This window comes from Oratosquilla oratoria, chromosome 12, assembly GCF_046742065.1.
Source record: "Oratosquilla oratoria isolate Oo_2021 chromosome 12, ASM4674206v1, whole genome shotgun sequence".
NCBI classification, from domain to species: Eukaryota; Metazoa; Arthropoda; class Malacostraca; order Stomatopoda; family Squillidae; genus Oratosquilla; species Oratosquilla oratoria.
Genome location: NC_134788.1, coordinates 41,248,454 through 41,276,295, shown reverse-complemented (window position 1 = coordinate 41,276,295; position 27,842 = coordinate 41,248,454). Strand labels below are relative to the sequence as shown.

Below are 27,842 nucleotides of genomic sequence, written 5' to 3'. Positions count from 1 at the left end.
CATAAGTATGAAGGAGACTGCAAGAGACCACATGAGACCGTATCCATCACCACCTGTTATAAGTTGTCTAATTGTTTCTTAAAACAACTGATAGTTTCAGCACTCACTACATGGTTACTAAGTCTATTCCATTTGTCGACCACCCTATTAGTAAACCAATTCTTGCCTATTTCCTTCTTAAATCTAAATTTGTCCAGTTTAAATCCATTATTGTGAGTCCTGCCCTGTTGTTTTATTATGATGGCCTTGCTTGCATCACCCTTGTTAAAGCCTTTGATCCACTTGAACACCTCTATTAGATCACCCCGCACTCTGCGTCTTTCCAGAGAGTGTAAGTTAAGGTGCCTAAGCCTCTCTTCGTAAGGTAAATTTCCGAGTCCATGTATCATTTTGGTCATTCTTCTCTGTACTGATTCTAGTGAACTAATGTCCATTCTATAGGTATACCTCCGCCCCGGGGAATTCACTGGAGTTGAGCAAGAGCTTGTGCTCCTTGAAGATGGTGATGTTTTGTGACCAGTTTAAGTATGAAGAGGAGACTGTTGTAGTGCTGGAACAATTCAATATCTTTCTGACGCTCTTCTACACACCAAAATGGATGATGTCAACATCTGCTGTGGATGTTCCCGTGAATGATCTTCAGCTCATCCGGGACATGCTGAGGTACAAGAGACCAGACTCGGAGGTTGCCGAAGCAGTTCTTGAGCACAAGATGGAAATCCCAAGTAGTGCTTGACACACTGGAGGACATGTGTCACTCGCGTTCTTCAGCAGCAGGCCGAGTGACGAACAGAAACTCAGACAGTGAGAGCCAAGACAACACTAAAGGGAAATTACTTGAATGGAAGAAAGAGTTTTGAAGGAAAGATACATGAGGACAGCAGTAAATGATCATCTGCAAAGAGTAGCTGACACATTGTTGTCTGAATGGTTTTAGTCTTTACTTTGAGCCTTGCCAGGTGGAAAAGCCAGCCAGAATCTGAGCTCCAGTAGAGGAAATTATCACCAAGAGAGTCCTCAAAAGCTTCCTGAAGCAGGGCCCTGACATGGGTTAGTCCCCCTCCCCCCCCGCACACACACCCCACAACTACCACCACCTTCCACATCTGATGGTCACTAGCACGACTCACAGGTAACATTCATCCACAAAACAACCTTAATACACACATCATTCATACACACAACTCATGATAAATAGATCATGCATTAAAAGTACATTAGGGGGAATTTGATTGACCTTCTTTTCACCAAAAGTGCTGCTGCCCCGGGGCATTACCCCACCCCCTCCCCTTGTTGGGGCCCTGTTGGTCTGGAATCCCGTCTTCTGTTAACCCTTTTGATACGATGACGCCTATGTACGTGTCATGAGGAGCAAGTGGGTACGCGAGGATGCCGATGTCGGCGTCTTGATTATATTTACTGTAGTTGTACCTGCGTGACCCCCATACTCTGTAAATTGGCTTCATCATATTTTCAATGGTTATCAAAATTCATGGGTGAAAGAGAACAAGCTAAATACAGCGGTGACTTTATTTTTTATAATGCAAGTATTATGACGCAACATCGCACGTCTGGGAGCTAATGCTGCCCGAGAGATTTTGGCCTGGAGTGAAGGGATTAACACCTTCCATACGGTGCTGCAAATGTAGGCAGCATGAGGAGCAAGTGGATACGCGAGGCTGCCATATCGGCGTCTTGATTATATTTATTGTAGTTGCCCCTGCGTAATGACACTCTCTAAACTGTCTTCATCACATTTTCTATGGTTATCAAAATTCACGGGTGAAAGAGAGAACGATCAATATAAGCGGTGACTATATTTTATGATGCGAGTATTACGATGCAACATCGCACGTCTGGCAGCTAATGCTGCCCACGAGATTTTGGCCCGTACTGAAGAGGTCAATCGTCCTCAGCATTAGACCTACCTGGCTCCTGGATCAGGTTGAATCATGGACAAAGAAGGAGTACAAGAAAGCGTTGGAATGCGTGAGAAATCTCGGAGTAGTGAACGATACAGCTGTGCGTGGTGCTAACCACTTCACTCCGGGCCAAAATCTCGCGGGCAGCATTAGCTGCCAGACGTACGATGTTGCGTCATAATACTCGCATTATAAAAAATAAAGTCACCGCTGTATTGCTCGTTCTCTCTTTCACCCGTGAATTTTGATAACCATAGAAAATATGATTAAGTCAGTTTACCGAGTATGGGGGTCACGCAGGTACAACTACAATAAACATGATAAAGACGCCGACATCGGCATCCTCGGGTACCCACTTGCTCCTCATGAACGTAGGCGTCACCATATGGAAGGGGTTAAGATAAGGAGTACAGTGAGACCTCTCATTAACGGACATTAATTAGCTGTGTTTGCAGTGTTTTCGGTGTTTTGGAGTGATTATTGGGTGGCATAGTGATTGCATGCACTAAACAACAGCACCAAAAACACAGAAAACACAGCTAATTAACATCCGTTAATGAGAGGTCTCACTGTACATACATCATACATACATATACCAAGGGCTTTTTCCCCCTTACAAGGGAGGTAGCCAAAGTCAAAGGCAAGAATCCACTCCAATTACTACACACAATAAATACCCAACAAAAGTTATTGTAGGGCTAGTACGGGTAAACCTAACACAGAGTTTGCTCTCGCTGACCATATGGAAATTATGAGCATGGGAAGACTAGCAAAGGTCATATGGAAAGCAGAACTGGATAGAGTAAGCTTCAGGAGTAAGATTGAAAATATGATTGATGGATAGAATAAAGGGGGCTAGACATATGTGAAATGTCTGTCAAGGACAGAAGAGATGGAATATAAAAGTAAAGCTGAGCATCCTTTTCTGCATGGGGGGACGGAGAGGGGGGGTCGCCGAATTTATGAAGCGGCCTTGCTGTGGATGTGCTGTGTCTTGCAACACTGCTTCTGACCCAGGGCAGTGGACAGGATGCAGGGATGACCCGTCATCCAGGAGGTGCCATGATAAGAGGGAGGGAGGAGGATGGAGGGGAGTGGAATATATAGGAAATGGAATGGGTGGGAGTGGTTTCTATGCCTTCTTCTTTTTGGTTACCCCCTGTGTAGGGGGAAAAAGCCTTTGGTATATGTATGTATAAGTAAAGATACATACATATACCAAAGGCTTTTCCCCCCCTACACGGATGATGAATGATTTTGCAAATGTCATCACCATAGATCACAAGCAGAGGGAATATCTCCTCCATACTGTGGAATACAACAGATGACGCTTCAGAAGCTTCAAGAAGCAAACACTTAACAAATGACTGTGTAACATCATTTTGATGCATATGATTATTTTGGTAGTTTCAGTTGATGGTTTGACTTGTTGCAAAACTACACTTTCCACTTTATATATTTCAAATATATGGATTTTTATCATTTTTCTGTAAATACTTTAAATAATATGCCCTTTTTTGTACAATGTTGACCATACACATTCAAAAGAGCATTAAAACTGCTTTAACCACTTCCATACGGTGACACCTACGTAGGCATCATGGGGAGCAAGTGGGTACCTACATAACCTCCATTCTCTCCAAACTGGCTTCATCATATTTTCCATGGTTATCAAAATTCACGGGTGAAAGAGAACGAACGATTGAGCACTGACTTTATTTATTACAATGCGATTATTATGACGCAACATCGCACGTCGGGCAGCTAATGCTGCCAGACGTGTGATGTGTCCCAAAGTGAAGAGGTTAATTTGAAAACTATTTTGTTGCTCTATCTCATTCCATGCAAAAACCATGTCTCCAGGTTAGTAAAAAGGTTAAGATTTCCAATAATTTTGTATCTATTAAAAGTCACAGGGAAAATTCTTCATTTCTAACAGGCGAAATATGTAGAAATCCTGCTCATTCCTCTAGTACCTAATTTGTTGCTCTATTACTTACAAACATACATATACCAAAGGCTTTTATCCTCTTACACGGGAGATAGCCAAAAGACAAGGCATAGAAACCACTCCCACCCATTCCATCCCCAACATACTCCACTCCCGTCCACCCTCCTCCCTCCCTCACATCTTGGCACCTCCTGGATGACAGGTCATCCCTGCATCTTGTTCACTGCCCTGGGTCAGAAGCAGTGTCGTAAGCATACATACATACATATACCAAGGCTCCCTCCCCCTTACCAGGGAGGTAGCCAAAAAGGAAAAGGCATAAAATCATTCCCACCCATTCCATCCCTGAAAACACTCCCTCCCATCTTAGCACCTCCTAGATGACGGGTCATCCCTGCACCCTGTCCACTGCCGCAAGCACTGATCTAAAAATAACTGGATCACGGATCGGTGTTCTGATTATGAGGTCGGCGGCAGCCATGTTGGTAGTACCAAAACAAACCCACGCCATGCGATTGACTGATAGCATTGATAGTGTCCCTTACAGTTCTTGGCAGCTTTTGCTCCTATATACTGGTGTGTTTTACATATTTAACGATCATTTTACAATGCCAACTTGTGCTGCATTCAACTGCATCAACCGGAGAAAAGGTGGATGTGAGCAGTCCTTCCACTCGTAAGTAAATTAAGGTTTTATTACCCAAAACATCCTGATACCCATCAACAAATGATGCGGCCATCAGGAGCCATAAAATGTTGCCCACCAACTGTTTTGCTAGGTGTTGTCATGTTAATGCTATGTATCTATTATCTGTAAGAAATAGATCTAGCAGCAACCCATTTGTGACGAATGTAATCGTGGCAATAGCAGGATAAATATTTGTCATTTCAAATATCTTATAAGGCTCAAACGCTGTCCAGAGCTGTGTAGCTGTATAGAACCAGTTGTTCTTCCTGATTACATGTGTAGGCTTTTTCTATATTGTGAAGTGTGAGGAATTCATATTAGATGGGCTGAATTACTATTCGGGGCCCGTTCAAAAATTATGTAACGTTTTTTCTGGTGAAATTCGACACCCCCGACCCCATGTACTATTATGTTTCAACTCATAAGAATTTATCCATCTACCGGTCTCAACTACTGTTACGGAAGAGTATGATTTTTCAGGACCAAACATAGCGGGTATGTGTCTTCGTTTCTATTTAATGAATATGAACCACTAGTACTATAGTAACTGATGTATGTACATTCTTTTTACTGAACGATTTCCGTGTCAAAGTTTCTGTTTCAGGATTGATGTGAAATATATTGTTTCAAAAGCACCGATGCATATCCATGTATATCACTATCGTCCAATATTTAAGGCACCTATAATGTGCTGTATACGATACAATAGCAATATTCACAATAAATACTAATGTAGGTTTTGTTCTGTAAAGATTCACTGGAGGTTTCTTGGAATATTGTGGATACGTGTATGTTTAGTGACTGGTGAAATTTGTTTGTTGAAATACATGTGTAGTTAGTTGTGCAAATAAAGTAATTGTAATCCAGTAATTAATTGTGTGCATTTCAATGACCAGATGACTAGATTTCGAAAAATGCCGAAGATGACTGCTTGTCAAGATTCAAGAGATTGAGATTATAACATGTGGTCACACTCACACACACATATGTGAAGGCCTAATTTATGCTTCACACAAAATAATGTACATAGCATACATAGGATACAACCACAAATCTATATTGTTATGCAGATCAGTGGATACAAGTTAAAACATCTACATGTTCTCTTGTTTATGTCAGTTTTAGCGTACTTGTTTGATTACTTTTATGGTCAAATACCGGTACATGTAGACATGTACTGTTTCATAAACCACACAGGAAAACTTATTTACAGATCGCATCACTATCATGCAGCCCATACCAGCCACATAGGCCACGAGAGTAACACGACAGCTCCCATGACCGGTGGAGTGGTTCACACGTGCTAATGTTTTGGTACTACCAATATGGCGGCCATGTCCCGCCTGCCCACCTCACTCCTGGGGCAGCCCATGGGCCGTATATGCTATCCAGGTGTTATACAGATCAGTGGTTGCAAGACACAGCAAGACCGCTTCATTAATTTGGTGACAACCCCCCCCCTCATGCAGAAAAGGAGAAGACAGGGAGAAATCCCTTTGGGCTGCGTCAAATTTTGTTCACACATACTATCTCACCCCCTATTCCCCCACCCATTCCACCTCATGCATCACAACATCATCCATATACAACCATTCTCCATTCACCCGTCTTCTGTCCTCTCCCATCCTTCCTCCACAGACATTCCCCTCTTTCCCAATGCCCCTTTCACCCCACCCATCCATCTCATCCTAGGATGCTCCCCTCATGTTCACTCCTTCCACCTCTATTTGACCTCTATCTTCAATAGATAAAAAAATGATACAAAAAAAAATATGCTTAGAAATTCCTCAAAATTGGCCTTTTTGGTAAGACAGCAAAAAACTTCAGCTTCCATGCGGCAATGCTTTTGTACATCCTAGATAAAAATGGACGTGACTTTTGGCTTTTTCAGTAATGTATGAAAATATCAAAAAGTTGTTTTGTGAACAGGTCTGTGCAGGACAAAAGAACCTCTGTACTTGCCTCTTTTTGTGCATTACTTGACCCCTCTTCTTCTTCTTCCTCCTCCTCCTCCTCCATTTCCTCTTCCTCTGGCTGTGCTGTTGGTAACCCTTCGGACATTTCCTGAAGCCAGGTTTCCTCCGTGGGTGCGTTCTCCTTTGTGGGGAACATGAGCGTCGTACGGCGTTCGTCCCTGGCGATGTCTTTTAGTCGTCCCTCCTCCTGGTCGACGGCTTTACCCAGGAGGGCCTGGTGATCATCGTAGGATGGATTGTACGATGCCCCTGTTGGCAAACGTGTGGTTTAAACCTTCAAATGGTCACAATTAGAGAGGAATTACGAATGTGCAAAGATGATGGTACTCAGCCGCCAACACTTCTCTCTCGGGAGATGACGCTGTGCCGGGGACGGGGTAAAGGGGAGGTTTAAGGAGGACAGCCGTGAGGACAGATGGTAGGAGTTAAGTGATCAGCATTCTTATGTGAGTGGAGATTTGACTCCAATAAAAAAAAAAAAGGGGAGGAGGAGGGGGGGGTTATAAGAACTACTCCCACCCATTACATACTCCACTCCCATCCACCCCCTTCCCTCCCTCTTATTTTGGCACCTGGATGATGGGTCACCCCTGTCTCCTGCCCACTGCTCTGGGTCAGAAGCAGTGTCGCAAGACACAGCACATCCACGGCAAGCCCACTTCATTACATCGGCGACCCCCCGATAATGACTGCATAAATTGTAGGCAGTCAACAGCCCATCCCGAGGTATTTTTTTTTTTTTTTTATCACGGGGAGAGGAGACAGATGACGAGGCAGCAACACGGACCCACCTGCTTCTGGGAGCTCCACTGCAGGAAGTGCCGAGGGCTTCTGTGTCATGTGACTCGGAGGCGCGGGCAACTTGCGCTTCGTCTGGCGCTCATAGTACTCCACCATCTCTTGTGTGTAACTCTGCACCACTGGATTCCCCATCGCAGGCCCTGCAACCCCAAACAAGGACAATGTAATGATAGTCATAATAGCAAAAACAGGTTTACCTATAACTGGCAGCCCAAAGTTATAACCATAAACAACAGTGACTATAATAACAATCAGAAGTTTACCAATAACTTGTAACCCACATCTTGAACTATCAATCTTTTATAGCTACAACCATCTCTTGCTGGACAAGTCCATCAGGTGGTCCTGGGCCAGATGGATGCTGGAGAGAATTATCTCCACACCACTCGCGTTCTCAAATCCTACGGACACTTGCGAAGGTGTACCCCCAGCAATCGCTCTAACAATTCGGTCACCTCATTACCTTTCCTTGTTTTTCAGGAAAGTAGCAGTTGCTGACAAGACTGACGAGTTAAACATCATGTGAGGACGGAGCTTTTATGTGTACGACATTTCGCTTATTACAACTTTTTCAAGTACATAGTTGTGATACACATGCTTTAAACAAGAGGAGGAGGAGGAGGAGGAGGAGGAGGAAGAGGAGGAAGAGGAGGAAGAGGAGGAGGAAGAGGAGGAGGAAGAGGAGGAAGAGGAGGAGAAGGGGGATTGAATAATGGGAGAGGTTGAGAAGGCTGACCCAAACGTCCACCAGCCTTCACAGCCTCTCCTAGTATTCAACCCCCCTCCTCCTCCTATTCCTTCCCCTCCCCCTACTTCTTTCTTTCCCCGTTCCCTCCATTCCTCTTATCTAATCTCAAGCATGTGTATCACAACTATATACTTGAAAAAAGCTGTAAGTTCTACCCACAAAGATGTAGATTGCACACTTTGGAGGGGAAAAAAAAAAAAAAAAAAAAAAAAAAAAAAAAAAAGTCGTACAAATAAAGGCTCTGTCCTCACTTGTGGTGTTTAACTTGTCAATCTTTCCTCATACTTTTCCACACGAGAACAGCTGAGTACTTTCCTCCTGCTATTGGCCAGTGAACCATAAAAGATTCTATTATTCCACTGATGGAGACCAAAATGGAGGGAGAACAGGGTCTCTCCAGTCTAACAGAGACATCTTCTCTTTCCCTGCTGAATACGTCTTAACCTGTTAAGCGTCTGCCACTGCTTATGCCGTTTTCCTTTTTCTTTCCACAATTGCGCTCAACAGTATATACTGTTCTCAACTTTAAAAGCTCCTTTCAAGCAGTCTCTGACCTCATATCACATTTATACATATATTTATGTCAAAAAAGTCAAATAAATTGTTTGAAAAATACAAAAATAATACAATAAAAGCAAACAAGTTCATAAGAAATGAGTAATAGAGGAGGGAAAAAAAAAAAAAAAAAAATCCTGAAGTTGAAAGAGGGTGACGCTGACAAAGCGCCAATGGTCACAGAGGGTGACGCTTAACAGGTTATGGAGTTCCCTGCAACATTGCTTTCAGTTTCAGTTATTTGGAAAACCTGCAGCCCCTGACAAGGGTCCTGAGACTCCTCCATGGATCTCCCGGGTTAGGAACTTTGGTATGCATTGTGTCCGTGTGGGACCGTTTCTACACCACTGGCTGAAAGTCGTGGTGGAGAGAGAGAACAGCAACCCAGCTGTAGTCAGCTGGGCAAAAAATACATGCGAAGTCGGTAGACAGAGTCCGTGGGTCCAGTCTGGAGACCGAGTCAGGTTCTGTAAGGTATTTTTTAGACTCCGCACACTCCATCTTCCCCTTACTTTCATCACTCCACAGGTCATAAGTGGCGAGGTCTGTCAGTCCACTTTTCGGCTGCTTCTCCTTTGCCTCCTTGTGCTCCCGACTCTGCACCGCGCGCCGTTTTAACCGAGCCACTGTCTTCGGGTCGGCCAATTTCTTCTGCTTCTTCTCCTTGGCCACGGGGTTCATTCTCTCGTCTACAGTTCGCACCCGATTTCTGACAACAGATAAACGGAAAAAGGTGAAGAGGCCAATCGCGACAAAAACATTACATAATACAAATTATTTAACTTAAGTAAGTGAGATGGATGGATGGGGTGAAGAGGGCTTTGGGGAAGAGGGGAATGTCTGTTGAGGAAGGACGGGAGAGGACAGAAGACAGGTGAATGGAGGGTGGTTGTATATGGATGATGTTGTGATGCATGAGGTGGAATGGGTGGGGGGATGGGGGCTGAGGTAGTAGTATGTGTGAGCAAAATTTGACGCAGCCCAAAGGGATTTCTCCCTGTCTTCTCCTTTTCTGTATGCGGGGACGGAGGGGGGGGGGTTGCCGATTTAATGAAGAAGCCTTGCTGTGGATGTGCTGTGCCTTGCGACACTGCTTCTGACCCAGGGCAGTGGACAAGGTGCAGGGATGACCCATCATCCAGGAGGTGCTAAGATAAGAGGGAGGGTGGAGGGGAGTGGAGTGTATTTAGAGATGGAATGGGTGGGAATGATTTTATGCCTTTTTCTTTTTGGCTACCTCCCTTGTAAGGGGGGAAAAAGCCTTGGTATATGTATGTATGTAAGTGATACAGGTGTGTGTGTGTTGAGAGTATGTAAGTGAATCTGTGGGGATACACCTGCTTCAGGTGTTGGGTCTTGCTGCACTGCCTCTGACCCGGGCATTGGGTGGGGGGGCAGGCCCGAGAAAAATATATCAATATACCAGGAGGGGCCAAGATAGGAGGGAGAGAGGAGGGTGGAGGGGAGTGGAATATATGGGAAATGAAATGGGTGGGAGTGATATCTATGCCTTTTTCTTTTTGGCTACCCCCCGTGTAAGGGGGAAAAAGCCTTTGGTATATGTATGTACCATTGATGAAGGTGGTAAAAGAAGTCACGGGTCTAGTTACGAATTTTTGAGTTTATTCCTGACCGGTTTCGCTCTATGCTTCTTCACATTCCTCTGAAGAAGCATAGAGCAAAACCAGTCAGGAATAAACTTAAACTCGGAACTAGACCCGTCACTTCTTTTTCCACCTTTATCTACTTGTCACAATGTCCCAGCAATATACCATTATATGATGGGTACAGACACTCACATTTTTTTGACGGGAGCCTTGGCACCGGGTAATCCATCAAGCAGCTGGTGACATCGCAGCCGTTTGACCTTCTTCCTGCTGGTCAACCTCTTCTTCAGGGTGGATGCAACAGCCCTTTCCGTCGCACCTTTATCGCCCACTTTTTTATCCTCGTCCACCTCGTACTCCACCTGAGCTGCTTTGGAAAAAATATGTCAATAGGTGCCAAACAACAACGATCATGATCCTTCTAATCATTACACTCTACATACACATCTTCACAAACATACCTATTCATCCTAAAAAGTTAAAATATATTAGGGTAGTTCTAATGCCTCCTAATGTTTCATTCTGCAGCGAGGGATCTGAGGGGATTGTTTATGACAGTTATGATGACTGAACCCTTGGCTTTTACAACCTGAAATTTTTATCTCTGTTGCATATACTGACGGTGTGACAGTCTAACATAGTAACCCCTGTCAGGGATGTGCGTCAGAGGTAGGGATGTGTCATTGAATTCCTCCAGACAAGCGGAACCAATTGACATTCACCTGTGTTTGGTAAATGTTTATGGAGCCGGGGCATTTGATTCTGGATTGACGACAGAAATGTGAATGACAAAACCACGCTCTGGATGGACATGCACAGGCGCTTGCTCATTGTTGGTGACAGTGCATTGAGTAGGGGGATAGGGGGAGTGGGGGTGATTACGTGGAGAAATAAATTCTCGAGCAAAAATGTCTGCTCATATTAATGGTGTGACTCCTGTCTTTGGAGGAGGAAAAAAACAACAAAAAAACTTGTAAACAAATATAAAATTAACAAATAAACAACAGGGGATGAAGATGAGATCTAAGGACAACAGAAAGGAGATACAAAACTTGAAACCAATTAGCATTCTTGAGAGGAAACTTCTCCAATCCTGAGAGAACACTGCCCGACTGTTCCGTGGTGTTGTCGCAAAAATCCCCGACATACTGACAAAACTTGTGTAATTCTCTATGGTGCATTAAGAGATATTGAGCTGCCTTACTTGAATTAACTTTTGTAATACACTGATATAGCTTTATTAAAATGCAATGTAACTTATCATAGATGCTCCAACTTTCAAAAAGGCAGCACCAGCCATGGCAGGATATATTGACAACTGGCAACCATTATGTTCTCATCATATAAGCCAGCACCGAGTGCATCATATAAATTATAACTTCTGTCTAAGTTCTACCCACAAAGATGTAGATTGCACACTTTGGAGAGAGAGAGAGAGAAAAAAAAAAAAAAAAAAACATACATACATATACCAAGGCTTTTTCCCCATTACAAGGGAGGTAGCCAAAAAGGAAATGGCATAAAATCATTCTCACCCATTCTATCCCTGAATAAACTCCACACCCCTCCACCCTCCCTCTTATCTTAGCACCTTCAAATAAATAAATAAATAAATAAAAAATGAATAAAATAAATAAATTGAGCATAACTAAAAATTATCTGGATTTTTATAAACCCATTGTTAAAGTGCAAAGGATCTGGGACCTAGTCATCTAAGCATTGCATTTCTCAGCATTGTACATATGCCTTAAAAAAAAAAAAAAAAAAAAAAAAAAAAAAAAAAAAAAAAAAAAAAAAAAAAAAAAAAAAAAAAAAAAAAAAAAAAAAAAAAAAAAAAAAATCCAAGAATCTTTTGTTGTAAAAATCCAATTATCATCACCTAGATACATATCACATATCCACACACACTTAGAATGCATTTATTACCAGTGTTGAGTGAACAACACATCACACCTAGTTCTGATGCTACTTACCATGATGGAATATGGATTTTTCACTCTGCTTCTCATTGTTATTCTCTTCACCAGTATCTAGGTAGAGAATGTCTTGTGATGGTCGTTCCTCCAGAGGGCCGCTGCGAGTCAAAGTTTGGAGAAAATAAAATAAATATATAAATAGAGTAACTATGACCTAATACAAGGCTGCTATTCACCAAAAACATGCACTACCTGTTGCCTTGTAGTAATAATACCATACGATGGGGGTAATCGGGTACAGCCACTGCTAGGTTACTGCTGGAGGGGGTTCTCAGCACCCATCATCCTGGCTTTCTTGGCTCTCTCTCCATGTGGTGCTGGAACGAGCAGTCCTTACTGAGGAGCACCCTCAGGCATTTGACGTGGGTTGTGGTTACAATTTCTTGGGCCCCTTCTGCATACAGTGTTATCGTCTCTTTTAGATCATGGCCGTGTCCATGCCTCGACATTTGAAAAACTTCCTCACTGAAGTACATATGACTTGTAGCTACTGTGCTGACTCATGGTACTGTTGTCAGCAAATATTGTGAGGAAGGAGTCCCTTACTCTTTCGCTGATGTCCGTCATGTGCAAGAGGAAGAGCAGTGGGCCCAGAACAGATACCTGCGGGACTCCCCTAACCACCTCTGCCTCTTATCATAAGAGGCAGAGGTGGTTACTTGCATCCAACGGTAAATGTTCAGTTTAGCACCTCGACGCAATACAGCAGTAGAAAATTAATTATTAACTTTGTAAATTATAATGTATCAATGTAATATGCAATTTTCTTGGTGGAAATAAAAAACAAAAAAGTTGCTAAAACAGATTTCGTAAGTAACGAAGTTGCACTGGATGAGTGGTGTGCCTTGTTTGTTATGATAGATGCCGACGTCGAAGAAATGAAAGGATGATAAATTCGTCTAACCTAACCTGTGTTTAATAAATCGGTACCTACAATTTATAGGTCATTCGGATCGTCCTTGTTGTCATGAGACACATTGGTGGGCTGTTCAATCACTCTCTCAGATTGCGAGGTATATGGGGTCCTTGCAGCTTGAAGGGAATACATGGATTTCAGCTCCATAGCATTTCTTTAAGAATATGTACCTCGCGAGGTACTGCCTGAAGTACCAAGGCCATACACCTTGTAACTGACATTTCAACTAGACCAGGCAGACGACAAACACTTGACAGAAAAAATGACATCCCAATCCCACGCTAGCAACTTCGTTCGTTAGTATTTTTGCTTTTAGCAAGGTATTTCTTTATTTTTATTTCCGCCAAAAAAATTGTATATTATGTTCATGTGTTATAATTTACAAAATTAATATTTAATTTTTTATTGCTATATTGTGTCCAGGTGCAAAACTGAACAAATACCCATCCAAAACCACCTACCCCTACTGCTCGGACAGACAGTCTAGGGAATGACAACAACAACAACTGTTTGGTGTTCACCAGTAAGAAAGTCTTGGGTCCAGATGCCCAGTTTTCCTGATATAACAAGGGCTTTTATCTTATGCAGTAGTACGGCATGATCAGGATCTTCCCTTCCTGAAGCCATGTTAATTGTTGCTGTCAAGGTGTTCATCTTCCATGTACTTGGTGATCCTGTCTCTAACACATTTTTCAAATATTTTGATTAAATGGGAGGTAACAAGCCTATATTTTTTCGGTAGGCTTGTCTCCACCTCTATAGTTGTTGTTGTGGTTGTTGTCGTTCCCTAGACTGTCTGTCCGAGCAGTCCCGTCTCCCCAAGGAATGCCATAGCCGAAACTGGGTTTTCCCACAAATCCTTTATAGAGCGTATGTTGTGTTGTTTGCGTGCATGATTGTGTATAATGCAGTCTTCCATTATGTGTTGTATGGTATGGGGTGAAGTGTTACATCCTGGGCAGCTGTTCACAACGCGGTCATCCAGCCTCTTCTGGTAGCTTAGAAGTGCTGGGTGGTGACCGCACCGCAGTCTGGCCAAGTGAACTCTGTCCTTTCGTGGGAGAGAGGATTCAGAAGGGTGGATATCAGGGGGTCTGGCATGCAGCAGTGTGTTGTCTTTCAGTGTGTTAATGGAGCGGTGAGTGATATGATTATGAATATGTTTCCGGAGGCTGGTATTTGGTGGTTGTGGAGGAAGAGAAGAGAGTATCTGTGCTTGATAAAAGTCTTTGGGTGTTGTTTTAATGTTTCTTGGTGTGTGTGGGTGTTCTGCTATGTAGTGTAGCGGGTGTAATGTGTTTGTGGTGGCTGCGGCAAGTGTTTGTGTGCCTCTCATGTTGAGGTGGTCCTTGACTTTGAGGACTTTTGTTTCATGGTGTAAATGGTCTGTAGGTGTTGTATTTGTGCAGCCTGAATTGTTTTTAGGGCTTTGTTTTGTATGATTTGAAGGGTGTTGTGGCGTGTCTCACTGAGATTAGGAGCCCATGCATACTGCTGCTTTCTTCAGTTCCTCCGCAACCATCCCCTTCTCCACCAAGCATCTCCAGATTAAGCAGAGGAGGCATGTCTTTACATCTGTTGTTTAATTCATCTATATTAATTCAAGCCAATAACCAATATAATATTGGTTATTGGCTTCAATTGTTTGTAAGATGAGTGTATGTATACTGAAAATAAAATATAAACTCGTTGGAAATATTCGCTGCCTAGTACACTTCCTACAGCGAAACCAAAGGTTTTGCAAAAGTAAGCAACCATGCATTTCACTAGCTAAATATCCTTTTCACCTAACTACATGGCTTACATTATTATTATTCTAAATTCCATACCACAAATGAAAAAATAATAGTAATACAAAACCGAAAATATGTAGCATTTGTTTGTAAAACAGAATTACGACTTACCCAAATCTTTCCTCCCTCCTTTTTTGTTCAAGAGCGTTTTCCAAATCTCTTAAATTAATTGTCTTCCTCCATGCTTTTTTCTTATTCTTGTTATATCTTTTTCTTTTCGTCCTCGTGGGAACCTCATCTACGATGTCCATCGCCATGTTTGTTTACAAGTCAGCTGAAGAAACTTAGGAATCAATTATGTAGTGAGGACACTTTTCAGTAATCAATTATGAAAAATGTGTAATAATGATATGTCGTAATTAAATAATTTCCAAGATAGAGAAATACTGTGTATTTGGTAAACACATTTTTGCAAAAGCGTTTATGATATGAAAAATAAACAACAGGTAGTTACAATTGACAAGTTTCGGTACGCAGTGAAGAAGATAAATTAATCTATCCAGATATGAGTGTTGGATGGATGTGTACTGGGTGAAGGCTGAGTAAGTGCATTGGTTAGCCACCTACCACAAAAGGGGAAAGAAGCATTGGATGCTGAACTTCGCCTAGGTGATTTGCTCTCGCATTTGTATGGGACCGCCAGACGTTTGCATATTGCTGGTTATGGTCCACAATCCAGCCAGATTTTGTTGGTAGTTCATGTGCACGAAATCGTCCAAATGCTCATCTTCATTTGATGTGAGGGTGGGAAGCCCACCAGATAAGAGTGTATAATAATGATGGTCCTTATTTGTACCTTATGGTACTTATTTTCTTCTAGTTAGTCTCAAGTCTGTCAGGCTAGTCAATGAATTATCTCTGCATCCCATCGGTCGCAAAATCCCTTCTTACTTCTATACTTTGGAGGGCTTTTCTCTCCAGTGTATCTTATTCATCACTGTAGTGTCCATGTACATGGTGATCTTGAATTTTTTTTTGAAAATTTTATTCCTGTGCTACAGGGTAACAGGAACAAAATTTTCAAAAAAATTTATCCCTTAAATTCTTGTTGCATATGAAAGACAATTTCATTACTCATTAGAAACAAAATATATATATTTTTTTAATAGCTTGATAGATAAAGAAGATAAAAGTTTTTGAATTATTAATTAATTTTTTTTTATCCCAAATTTTTGGCTAGACTTTACCCTACCAAAGCTTTTGTTTAGAGTTTATGTATAATATTTGTTTACCAAAATTTTTACAAATTACCACCCTTAATTCGGTATTTGTTCAGTTGCGAAGAAATACGTGATATAGCATTAGAAAATTAAATATTAAGTTTGTAAATTATAATACATGAACATAATGTGCAATTTTCTAGGCAGAAATAAAAATAAGAAATACCTTGCTACAAGCAAATATACTAACAAACAAAGTTGCTAGCATAGGATTGGGACACCATCTCGTTGTTTGTCAAGTGTTTGTTTTCTGCCTGGTCCAGTTGAGGAGTTCCTCAAAACTGCCACTGTGTCCGCAATATACGAGGGCGGAGACGGATGCATCCTTAAAAACTATAGACCAGTTGCTCTGACATCACTCCTGATCAAGATCTTTGAAAAGAGTGTTTGGAACAATATAGTGAAGTACATGAAGGACAACCAACTATTCAATGACAACCAGCACGGCTTCAGGAAAGGAAGATCCTGCTTATCAAAGTTCCTAGCTCATCATGATTGGGTCCTACACAATCTAGCTGAGGGGAAGAATGTAGATGTAATGTTCTTTGATTTTGGAAAGGCCTTTGATAAAGTGGATCATGGAATACTGTTACACAAACTCAGGGACCTCGGCATCACGGAAACTGGGTGTGTGGATCCATGCGTTTCTCACAGGACGGCTACAGACAGTCTCGGTAGGAGGGTCCCAATCACAAAAAGCACAGGTAATCAGTGGTGTACCCCAAGGCTCTGTATTGGGCCCACTCCTATTCCTGATCTACATGGGAGACATAAATGAGGAAGTGAATGGCTCTAGCCTCTCCTCATTTGCCAATGACACCAGTCTGAGCTTACCAATCACCAGTACTGAAGATGTACCTAACCTCCAGAGAGATCTAGGCATTGTCTATGTCTGGGCCTCAAGAAATAACATGGTCCTCAATGAAGAAAAAATTTGAAATACTGCGACATGGCCAACATCGAGAAATAAAAATTGAAACAAACCTGCTCACAGAAGGAGGCCATGAAATTAGCGCACTACAGACTGCTAAATGCCTGGGGGGTACATCTGGGAGAAGACTGCACCTTTCACCACCACATAGCCAAAACTGTGAGAAGAGCCAGAGGGATGGCAGGCTGGGTACTCAGAACCTTCTATACCAGAGAACCCAAAATAATGTTGACCCTTTGGAACACCATGGTACAGGCACTCTTAGACTACTGTAGCCAACTGTGGTCCCCCCAACAAAAGAGGTGAAATTCAGCAATTAGAGGCTGTCCAACGCTCTTACATACATACATACATATACCAAGGCTTTTTCCCCCTTCCAAGGGAGGTACCCAAAAAGGGAAAGGCATAAAAACACTCCCACCCATTTCATCCCTAAATACACTCCACACCCCTCCCACCCTTCCTCTCATCTGAGCACCTCCTGGATGACGGGTCATCCCTGCACCCTGCCCACCGCCCTGGGTCAGAAGCAGTGTCGCAAGACACAGTACATCCACAGCAAGGCCGCTTCATTTAATCGGCGACCCCCCCTTTCCGTCCCCCTTTGCATATAAGGCGAGGACGGGGAGAAATCCCTTCGGGCTGCGTCAAAATTTACTCACACATACTACCCCACCCCCCACCCCCCCGCCCATTCCTCCTCATGCAGTCACAACATCATCCATATACAACCATTCTCCACTCACCTCTGTCTTCCGTCCTTTCCCTTCCTTCCTCAACAGACATTCCCCTCTTCCCCAAAGCCCCCTTCACCCCATCCATCCACCTCATCCTAGGACGTCCCCTCATGTTCACTCCCTCCACATCTGCCTTCCATACCTCTTTTACTAGTCTTTCTTCACTCATTCTTTCCATGTGTCCAAACCATCCTAATATTCTTTCATCAACCCTATCTCCCAAATCCTTTTTCACCCCTGTTCTCCTCCTCACCTCCTCATTTCTCACTCTATCCAGCCTAGTAACCCCCACCATACTTCTCAGACACCTCATCTCAAACACATTCAAACTCCTTCTCTCTTCTTCCCTTATGTTCCACGTTTCTGCCCCATACAGTGCTGTTGGCACAATCACTCCTTCATACAGTCTCCTCTTCGCATCCATTCCCAAATGTCTATTCCTCATTACACTCTTTAAACCACCAAGGCATTTACTCGCTTCTCTCAATCTACATTCTACCTCCACCTTCACTCCACCTTTTCCTGCTACACTTGCACCCAAGTATCTAAAACTATCCACTTCCTCCAGTCGCTCTCCCTTAATGTTCACTTCCAGTCTACTGCCACTTTCACCCCTTGTACATCTCATCACCTTACTTTTACCCACATTTATCTTTAGCTTTCTTCTATCACATACTCTCCCAAACTCTGCCACCAGCTTCCTCAATCCCTCCTCTGACCCTGCCACAAGCGCAGTGTCGTCCGCAAACAACGCTCTTACACCAGGCAAATCAGAGGAATGAGGGATTTAAGCTACTGGTGACATCTCAAAAAGTTGGGGCTCTAGTCTCAACAACGAAGAAGAGAAAGGTATAGTGCAATCTATGTATGGAAAATAACTGAAGGAAAGGTACCTAACCCAGCACCCCATTCACTGCAGCCTTACAGCACTGAGGGATCAGGGAGGAAAATAAGAAAAACAATATCAACCAGAGCTCCGGAAAGGATCAAGACCCTGCTAATGAATAGCCTGAGCCATGAGGGTCCAAAGATCTTTAATGCCCTCCCGATGGATATAAGAGATATCGCCGGCTGTACAGTGGACAGACTGAAGGCTGGACTGGATAAATTCCTATCATCAGTACCAGACAAACCACCTGTACTAGGCTACACTGCTGGATGCCGGTCGACAAAGACCATACCAGACCAGGTGACCTTAAAGAAATTAGACACCAGGAATGGTAACAGTGGCAGATCACCATGGCTGTGAAGAGGTCTACTAGACATATCCAAGTAAGTTGAGGCCTGATGTACACCCTTGGTACTTCTGCCAGTACCTTGCGAGGTATATATTCTTGAAGGAATGCTATGGAGCTGAAATCCATGCATTCCTTCAAGCTACGAGAAACCTATATACCCCGCAATCGGAAAGTGATTGAACAGCCCTCCAGCATCCGTGACTATGACAACGACGATCTGGATGACCTTGAATTACAGGTACTGATTTACTAAATACACGTTAGGTTAGGTTTTTTAGTCTTTCATGCCCCAGAGTACATCCACCTCAGGCAGCAGGGCCCAATCACAGACCCCAGAGATCATCAATAGAATAAAACTTGGCCCACCTCATGAATGAAAGAATTGACAGACAGAAGTGCCAAAAATGGATTGGATACATATTGACACTTGATCACAAAACCCTCGCACCCACCCACCCCACCTCAGCAGCGGCAGTAAGGAGCACACCCACCCATGTGCTGTTGTCACCGCACACATTCCCTCCCACACGGAACAGGTCTCCAAATTAATAAGATATCATGCTAAAATCAGACCTATGACAGCCTAACCAGCAGACCTTTTCATCCTCAGAGTTTCCACTGAATCATATCTTTACACTCGTGACACCAAAAGTGCTTACACAAGTTTGAGCAATGGGGGAAGAGACAGAACTCGTGAAATGAACTCTTTCCCCCTGCATTTCTATCCATTACTGTCCTAGCAATGAAACCTAATGCTCTGTTAGCTTTATTCCTGGTGTTAATGCACTGTTTCCTGGTTTCCTGGTCCAGACTCACTAGAACTCCCCAGTCTCTTTCGCACTCAGCTTTCTCTAAAAGCGTGTTATCTAAGCTGTATCTATTTTTGGGGTTGTGTAGCCCTACGTTTAGCACGCTACACTTAGAGATATCGAAGGTTGTTTGCCATTTCACCGACCATGCGAACAATTTGTTAAGATCATCCTGCAGAATCTCTGTGTCATCTCCTGACCTAATTAGGCATCCTATTTAAGTGTTATCCACAAACTTACTAACATCACTATTTATCCCATTGTCTAAGTCATTTATGAACATAATGAACAACAAGGGACCCAAAACTGAGCCCTGGGGAACCCCACTAGTAACATTGCCCCACCTGGATTTTACTCCATTTATGGTGACCCGCTGTTTTCTGTTACTGATCCAAGCTCTAATCCATTCTAACACTTTTCCTCCTATGCTATGGGCTTTGATTTTATTTAGTAGTCTCTGGTGTGGCACCTTGTTGAACGCTTTGCTAAAATCAAGGTAAATCACATCGTAATTATCATTGTTATCTGGCGCCTTATATGCTTTAGTGTAAAAGGATAGAAGATTAGTCACATATGACTTACCCTTGGAGAAACCAGGCTGTGTGTCATGATTTAAATTATGTCTCTCGATGTGTTCTCTGAGTCTATTTACTATTATTGATTCAAGCGTTTTACCTATAACTGATGTCAAACTGATTGGCCTGTAGTTGCATATAGACAATTTATCTCCCTTCTTAAAAACGGGAACAACATTTGCCTGCCTCCAAGCAGTAGACACAAAACCAGTGTCTACCGCTTTATTAGATATTTCAATTAACTGGTCGCAGATTTCAAATTTACACTCCTTAAGCACTCTTGGAAAAATTTCATCTGTACCCGGGGATTTTGTAGCTTTAAGTCTTTCTATCTGGTTGACTACTTCTACTTTACTAATGCTGATATTAGATAGTCTACTTTCTTCATCCCCACTGAAAATCGGATTGCAGTCAGGTGCCTTATCTAATTTCTCATTAGTAAACACACAGGCCTGCGTAATGATTTGCTTGTATCGTAAAAGCAAATACATCCTTCTCATTGAAATATCAGATCACCTTGTTAATAAACATTGATAATAATACATATTTTTTGGCATTTCTCTCTCTACTGTGATTAATAAAATTTAAAGTAATGTATCTGTGATATATTTAAAATTAGTATGTTTTCAGAAGGCTTATAAAGGTGGGGGTCATTATAGGTTTGGTCATACTGAATGGGATCACGTATTGGAAAAGTCTGAGAAACAAGACTCAAGCAACACGGGGACCCAACCCCACTACCTGGGCTCCCCTCAGACCACTCCCTGATAAAGGTCATGGTGGAGCTAGAAGAGGAAACACACTCCGCAGTCAGGAGGCAAGAGAGCTTGAAACCCCGGGAGGACCCTTGTCACCCCCCCCCACCCCCATCCCTTGCTCAGGGCCTTGTTCTCCTTGCTTGCTGCTCAAAGTCTTCTTTAACCCCTTCGATACGATGACGCCTATGTAGGCGTCATGAGGAGCAAGTGGGTACGCAAGGATGCCGATGTTGGCGTCTTGATTATATATATTGTAGTTGTACCTGCATGACCCCCATACTCTGTAAACTGGCTTTATCATATTTTCTATGGTTATAAAAATTCACGGGTGAAAGAGAACAAGCAATATACAGCGGTAACTTTATTTTTTATAATGCGAGTATTATGACGCAACATCGCACGTCTGGCAGCTAATGCTGCCCATGAGATTTTGGCCTGGAGTGAAGGAGTTTATGTCACCTACACCACCAACCCTCACCACCAAAACCATCTTAGGGTGAGCAGGTGCTGCAACATCACCCGCCTGTGAGGATGGGGCCAAGTGGAACCAGCTGTGACAGCTGGCAATGCAGCTCCTGGCAGGGAGGCAGGGAGGGAGGGACTCCATTTTGAGATTGACCAAATGACCACTCCTCCGTGTCTGGGAACTTTGGTCAACAAGGGAACCAAATCAGGTTATGCTTTCCTACTCCTCTTTCTCTCTCTCATTCTTTCGGTCTCTATCTCTCTGTCTTTCTGTCTCATTCTCTCTCTCTCTCTCATTCTCTTTCTGTCTCATTCTCTCTCTGTCTCTCTCTCTCTCTCTCTTTATTTCTTTCTCTATATAGCCCTACCCCCTCCAAGTGGCCTTTGGACGAAGCTGAAGGTATAGATACTGAAAGGTATTGATAAGATGATGAGATCAAGTTCGATGGCCAGACAAGTTTATGACTTGAGTGGCTGAACTTATTAGGGATGGAGAGGGGGGAAGTGTGGGTGCTGCTGCTGCTGCAACAGGGTGGGTGATCATGTTTTTTCCCTATTGCAGCTAATGGCAGTATACCCATCTGTTTATGGTGTTAGGTTTCTGCCAAACCCATGAATTTCTTTCTTGGTGTGTACAGATGACCTTTGCATTCTCAGATGACCCAGGTGACCCAAGAAGGAACACGTTGGCTCATCTCCATCATTCTCACCACCAGCACCCGAGGTCAACTGTGCGAGCAGAGACGTAAACACTCGTTATTCGTAGCCACTGGATGGTTTTCTTCCCATGACAAGCCAGAGGAGGAATTTTGACTTATTTGATGCATCTGTATTTTGCATGGTGTCTGTCAGAGGTAAATATATAGTTTTCTTTGTATTGTGTATTTTTTTTTTCTTTATCTTTGTTTAACCATTATTCCTTACTTATTGCTTAAATGAAGTGACCTTGCTGTGGATGTGCTGTGTCTTGCTACATTGCTTCTGACCTTTGCAAGGATTATTTATTTTTGAAGACTAGTTTATTTTCTTCAACCCTGAAATCCAGGTTAACTGTGCAATCCACCATTCTACAGTCACTGCAACAGTAACATTGCTAATACTGTTGCTCTCATCCATTTTTTGATCACTTTATTTACTGTAATGGTACATACATACATATACCAAGGTTTTTTCCCCCTTACAAGGGAGGTAGCCAAAAAGGAAAAGGCATAAAATCATTCCCACCCATTCCATCCCTGAATACACTCCACACCCCTCCACCCTCCCTCTCATCTTAGCACCTCCTGGATGACAGGTCATCCCTGCACCTTGTCCACTGCCCTGGGTCAGAAGCAGTGCTGCAAGACACAGCACATCCACAGCAAGGCCGCTTCATTAAATTGGCGACCCCCCCCATCTCCATCCCCCCATGCATAAAGGAGAAGACGGGGAGAAATCCCTTCGGGGTGCGTCAAAAATTGCTCACACATACTACCTCACCCCCCATCCCCCCGCCCATTCCACCTCATGCATCACTGCTAATTGTTGTTCTCATCTCCAAATGTGAAGTCTATTTTGATCATTGTTGTTGTTGTTGTCGTTCCCTAGACTGTCTGTCCGAGCAGTCCCGTCTCCCCAAGGAATGCCACAGCCGAAACTGGGTTTTCCCACAAATCCTTTATAGAGTGTATGTTGTGTTGTTTGCGTGCATGATTGTGTATAATGCAGTCTTCCATTATGTGTTGTATGGTATGGGGTGAAGTGTTACATCCTGGGCAGCTGTTCACAATGCGGTCATCCAGCCTCTTCTGGTAGCTTAGAAGTGCTGGGTGGTGGCCGCACCACAGTCTGGCCAGGTGGACTCTGTCCTTTCGTGGGAGAGAGGATTCAGAAGGGTGGATATCAGGGGGTCTGGCATGCAGCAGTGTGTTGTCTTTCAGTGTGTTAATGGAGCGGTGAGTGATATGATTATGAATATGTTTCCGGAGGCTGGTATTTGGTGGTTGTGGAGGAAGAGAAAAGAGTATCTGTGTGTGATACAGGTCTTTGGGTGTTGTTTTAATGTTTCTTGGTGTGTGTGGGTGTTCTGCTATGTAGTGTAGTGGGTGTGATGTGTTTGTGGTGGCTGCGGCAAGTGTTTGTGTGTCTCTCATGCCGAGGTGGTTCTTGACTTTGAGGACTTTTGTTTCATGGTGTAAATGGTCTGTAAGTGTTGTATTTTTGCAACCTGTAATTGTTTTTAGGGCTTTGTTTTGTATGATTTGAAGGGTGTTGTGGTGTGTCTCACTGAGATTAGGAGCCCATGCAGGACTCGCATAATTCATTACTGAGCGTATGCATTGTTTGTATATTGTATTAGTTTCTTTGTTTTGTCCAAATGTTGTTCCAGTGATTGACTTAAGTGCGTTAAGTCTAGGTGTGCATTTGTTTTTTATGTTTGTGATGTGTTGTTTGAAAGACATGGATGTATCGTATGTTACACCAAGAATTTTTGGTGTGTTTGTGTGTGATATTAGTGTTGTTGATGTAGATATGAGGTATGTATTTGTGTTCTTTTGTCCAGTTGGTGAGAAGTGTTGCTGTAGATTTGGTTGGAGCTATTTTGAGTCTGTTTGTGATGAACCATGTGTTGAGTGTATCAAGGTATGGCTGGATTATTTCTGCAGCTTTGTCTGTGTTACGATGTGTACATGTGATTGTTATGTCGTCCGCGTAGGAAGAGATTTGTATTTCTGAGGTGTCTGGTGTGGGTATGTCATGCATGTATAGATTAAAGAGCGTGGGGGATAGAACAGAGCCCTGTGGTTCTCCATTCTTAATGTTTCTGATGTGCGATGATTGGCCATTATATGACACAAGCCTTCCTACCTGCCAGATAATTGGCCAGCCATCTTTTGGTGTTATTGTGCATGTCTGTGTTATATATTTTATTTGTTAGGTAGTGGCGGGGGATAGCATCAAAAGCTTTACTAATGTCTAATATTATAAGAAGTGTTCTGTGGTGGGGCCTATCTGAATTGATGCCATCTAAAATTCTTTGTGAGGTTTATCAGGAGAGTGTTTGTGGAGTGTAGTGGCCTAAAACCGTGTTGTGCATCAGCAAGGGGAATATGTGGTGTGACAAGTTGAAGTATTAGGCATTCAATGACTTCAGAGGGGGTACAGAGAAGTGTGATTGGGCGGTGTGATGTTGGGATTGTTGGGTCTTTGTTTGGTTTTGGAATGGTGATTATTTTACCATGCTTCCAGATGTGGGGTATAGTGTTGTGTGAATAGCTGTAGTTTGCAATGTTTGTGAGTGCATGTATACCTTGTGGTCCAATGTGTTTTAGGTGGATGTTACTCATGTTATCAGGGCCACAGGCAGATGAGTGGTTGAGATTATGTATTATGTGTTTTGTCTGACTGTCTATGAAGGGTGTATAGTCTGAGTCTGTGGGAAAGTCTTTCTTACATCGTATAGTGCGTCGGTCGTCAGGGTGAGAAGTGAGATGGCTTGTCTGTGTAAAATGATTTATGAGTGTGTTTGCTTGTTGTCTGTTTGAGGGTAGATTGTCTGTTGTTGTGATTATTGCTGCATGAGAGCGTGTTGTGTTACTGTTGGATAGTGTAATGTTGAGTGTTTTGTACAATTTGCTGGTGTTTGTTTTGTGATCAAGTGTATTGATAAAGTTTTGCCAATTTTGTGTTTTTTGTTCGTGTATTTATTGGCAGTCACAGTATTTAGTGTTTGTATTTGGTCTGCTATGTTTTGAGGGATAGGTGTGGGGGTATTGTGTTTAAGTGTGTCTCGTTGTCTGATGAGGTCTTGGATTTCTGGTGTGAAGTTGGGGTTGTGTGTTTTTCTGTTGCCTCTAGGGATGTATCTCTTGTCTGCATTTTGTATGATTGTATTAAAAGTGTGCACAGCATTGTTTATGTTTGTGATTGGTGTGCTGTTAAGTGTTTCAAAATGTTGTTCTGTCTCTTCAGTAAAAGCTTCCCACTTATCTCTCTTGTAATTGGTGTATGTGTGTCTGTGGTCAACTGGGGTGCATCTTGTTTTGGTAGTGATGATTGGAAGGTGCTCAGAACCAAGGGTTCCGACCACTCTCCATGATGTTGTTGGGGTTAGGCAGGGGGAGCAAAAGGTGATATCAGGAGAGGAGGGAGTGTAGAGGGCTTGGTGTGGGATATGTGTATGATTATGCGTGTTGTTCACGATAGTCAATGAGTCAAACTGAATCTGTATATTAAACCCTCTGTCTGTGTCAGGGTTGTCAACATACCAGGCTGACGACTTGGCGTTGAAGTCACCACCCATGATCAGGTTGGGGATTGAGGCTAGTTGGCTAAATTGAGGCCTGAAGGTGTTTGGAACTGTGGGGGATGATTGGGGGGGAATGTACGTGTTAACTATTGTCAGTGTTGATTTGTTGCCTGTGCGGATTCGAATGGATTGGATTTTTGTAGTGTTATCTGTGGTAGGGAGGAGAATTTTGGTTGTGGCACTTGTGTCCACAAAACAGATGGAATGGTGGATCAGGGTGATGAGTCCACCGCCATTGCCGTCGGTCCGGTCTTGTCTGATGGTGGTGTAATTATGAAATGATGGTGTTTTGTGTGTCTTAGTTTTGTTTCTTGTATAATTGCAATGTGTGTGTTGTGTTGTTTAAGAAAGTGTTCGAGTTCATGTTTTTTCGTCATTGTTGTGTTGTGATATGTTGATGTGTGTTCTGTATGTGTTGTATGTTGCCGTTTGGGGTTGAGGTTGGGGTGTTAATGGGGAAGGTATAGGATCTGGGTTAGAGGGGGGGGGAAGGAGAGATTGGGGACAAAGTAAGGGGAGTACTGATTGGGGATAAGGGCGAAGGGAAATTGGGAGTGGGTAAGGGTGCTGGCTGTGGATGGGAAGGTGGGAGTGGGGTTACTGAAGGGCAGGTAGAACATGTCCAAGTGTTTGTGTATTGGTTTGTGTCAGCAAGTGTTGTACAAGTGAGGTGGGCCCAGTTTTTGCACATATTGCACTGAACTGAGCCCTTTGTCTGTCTGCTCGAGGTAATGGGTTTAGAGCATGTTGGGCATGTGTAATTTGTGGTGGGCCCAGGATTGCTCTCTACATCTCCAGCTAAAAGTAGAAGAGGGGTGATCGCTGGAGAATCACCCCTCGGTGCAGAAAAAAACGTAACAGTGCATGTTGAGAAAAAAAGGATTGCGGTACTTCCCAAGGTAGTTGTAGCTCCTCTTAGGGATCGGTGCCACCTGCATAGAGCCGGTGGCCAGGGCTGGTTGCCGCTGTTTGGCCCCCAACTCTTGGGGTTGGGGGGGTGGTCCCACGACGTAGACGCTGTGGCTCCAGGACCTGATCATTGTTGCTCCACCAGGACTTCTCTGAGGTCATTTACAACCTACATGCTTTTGGAAGAGTGTTCATTATTCCCATGTGTTGCTTTTCAGCAGATTGAACTAGTATCTCACCTCTGTCATTTCTCTCACCTCCTCCATGATTCATCTGCCATGTCCTATCCCACTGTAGCACTGAAATTGTCCAACTAGATACATATACCAAAGGCTTTTTCCCCCTACACAGGGGGTAGCCAAAAAGAAAAAGGCATAGAAACCACTCCCACCTATTCCACTCCCCTCTACCCTCTTCCCTCCCTCTTATCTTGGCACCTCCTGGATGATGGGTCATCTCTGCATCATGTCCACTTCCCTAGGTCAGAAGCAGTGTCACAAGACACAACACATCCACAGCAAGGCCGCTTCATTAAAAAGGCTACCCCCCCCCCCCTCCGTCCCCTCATGCAGAAAAAGAGAAGATGGGGAGAAATCCCTTTGGGCTGCGTCAAATTTTTTCTCATGCATACTTCCTCACCCCCCATTCCCCACCCACTCCCCGTCATGCATCACAGCATCATCTATACACAACCCCTCTCCATTCACCCCTATCCTCTGTCCTCTCCCGTCCTTCCTCCACAGATATTCCTCTCTTGTAATTTAATAACTGACTCACACCATAGAAAAGCTTGATTTCATCATTTAAACTCTGTGAAGCTGGTGTGTAAACCTGAATTATTTGACTTTATCAAATGCATAGTTTAACCACAATCCAAGCTATTTTATCTGTTACATTATTGAAGCTGCTTGAACCTCTTCCTCCCTACAGACTTCACTCAGTCCTATAAAATCCTCCTTCATGCTTTACTACCTTTCTA

General features: G+C 43.2%; 2 protein-coding genes across 8 annotated transcripts in view; one reads left to right on the top strand and one right to left on the bottom strand.

The window, feature by feature from the left end:
- The window catches only part of LOC143031537 (ribosome biogenesis protein NOP53), a 39,586-nt gene extending 24,395 nt beyond the window's left edge, over positions 1 to 15,191 (bottom strand). The window contains exons 1-6 of one of the 2 annotated variants that reach the window (XM_076195505.1): positions 15,045 to 15,191; positions 12,222 to 12,322; positions 10,441 to 10,615; positions 9,154 to 9,350; positions 7,329 to 7,478; positions 6,524 to 6,786 (exon numbers count right to left, since the gene is read on the bottom strand). In XM_076195505.1, coding sequence (XP_076051620.1) covers positions 6,524 to 6,786; positions 7,329 to 7,478; positions 9,154 to 9,350; positions 10,441 to 10,615; positions 12,222 to 12,322; positions 15,045 to 15,190 — 1,032 coding nt within the window. In that variant the 5' untranslated portion in view covers position 15,191. Of the gene's footprint in view, positions 1 to 6,523; positions 6,787 to 7,328; positions 7,479 to 9,153; positions 9,351 to 10,440; positions 10,619 to 12,221; positions 12,323 to 15,044 lie in introns of both variants that reach the window. The other variant, XM_076195504.1, reaches the window with a different exon arrangement.
- The window catches only part of LOC143031538 (uncharacterized), a 485,407-nt gene that overhangs the window by 454,813 nt on the left and 2,752 nt on the right, over positions 1 to 27,842 (top strand). Inside the window, exons 1-2 of one of the 6 annotated variants that reach the window (XM_076195509.1) lie at positions 15,166 to 15,235; positions 22,324 to 22,520. The gene's annotated coding sequence lies outside the window, so the exon portion shown is untranslated. Of the gene's footprint in view, positions 1 to 15,165; positions 15,236 to 15,382; positions 15,543 to 22,323; positions 22,521 to 27,842 lie in introns of those variants that run through there. The other 5 variants (XM_076195507.1, XM_076195511.1, XM_076195510.1 and 2 more) reach the window with 5 other exon arrangements.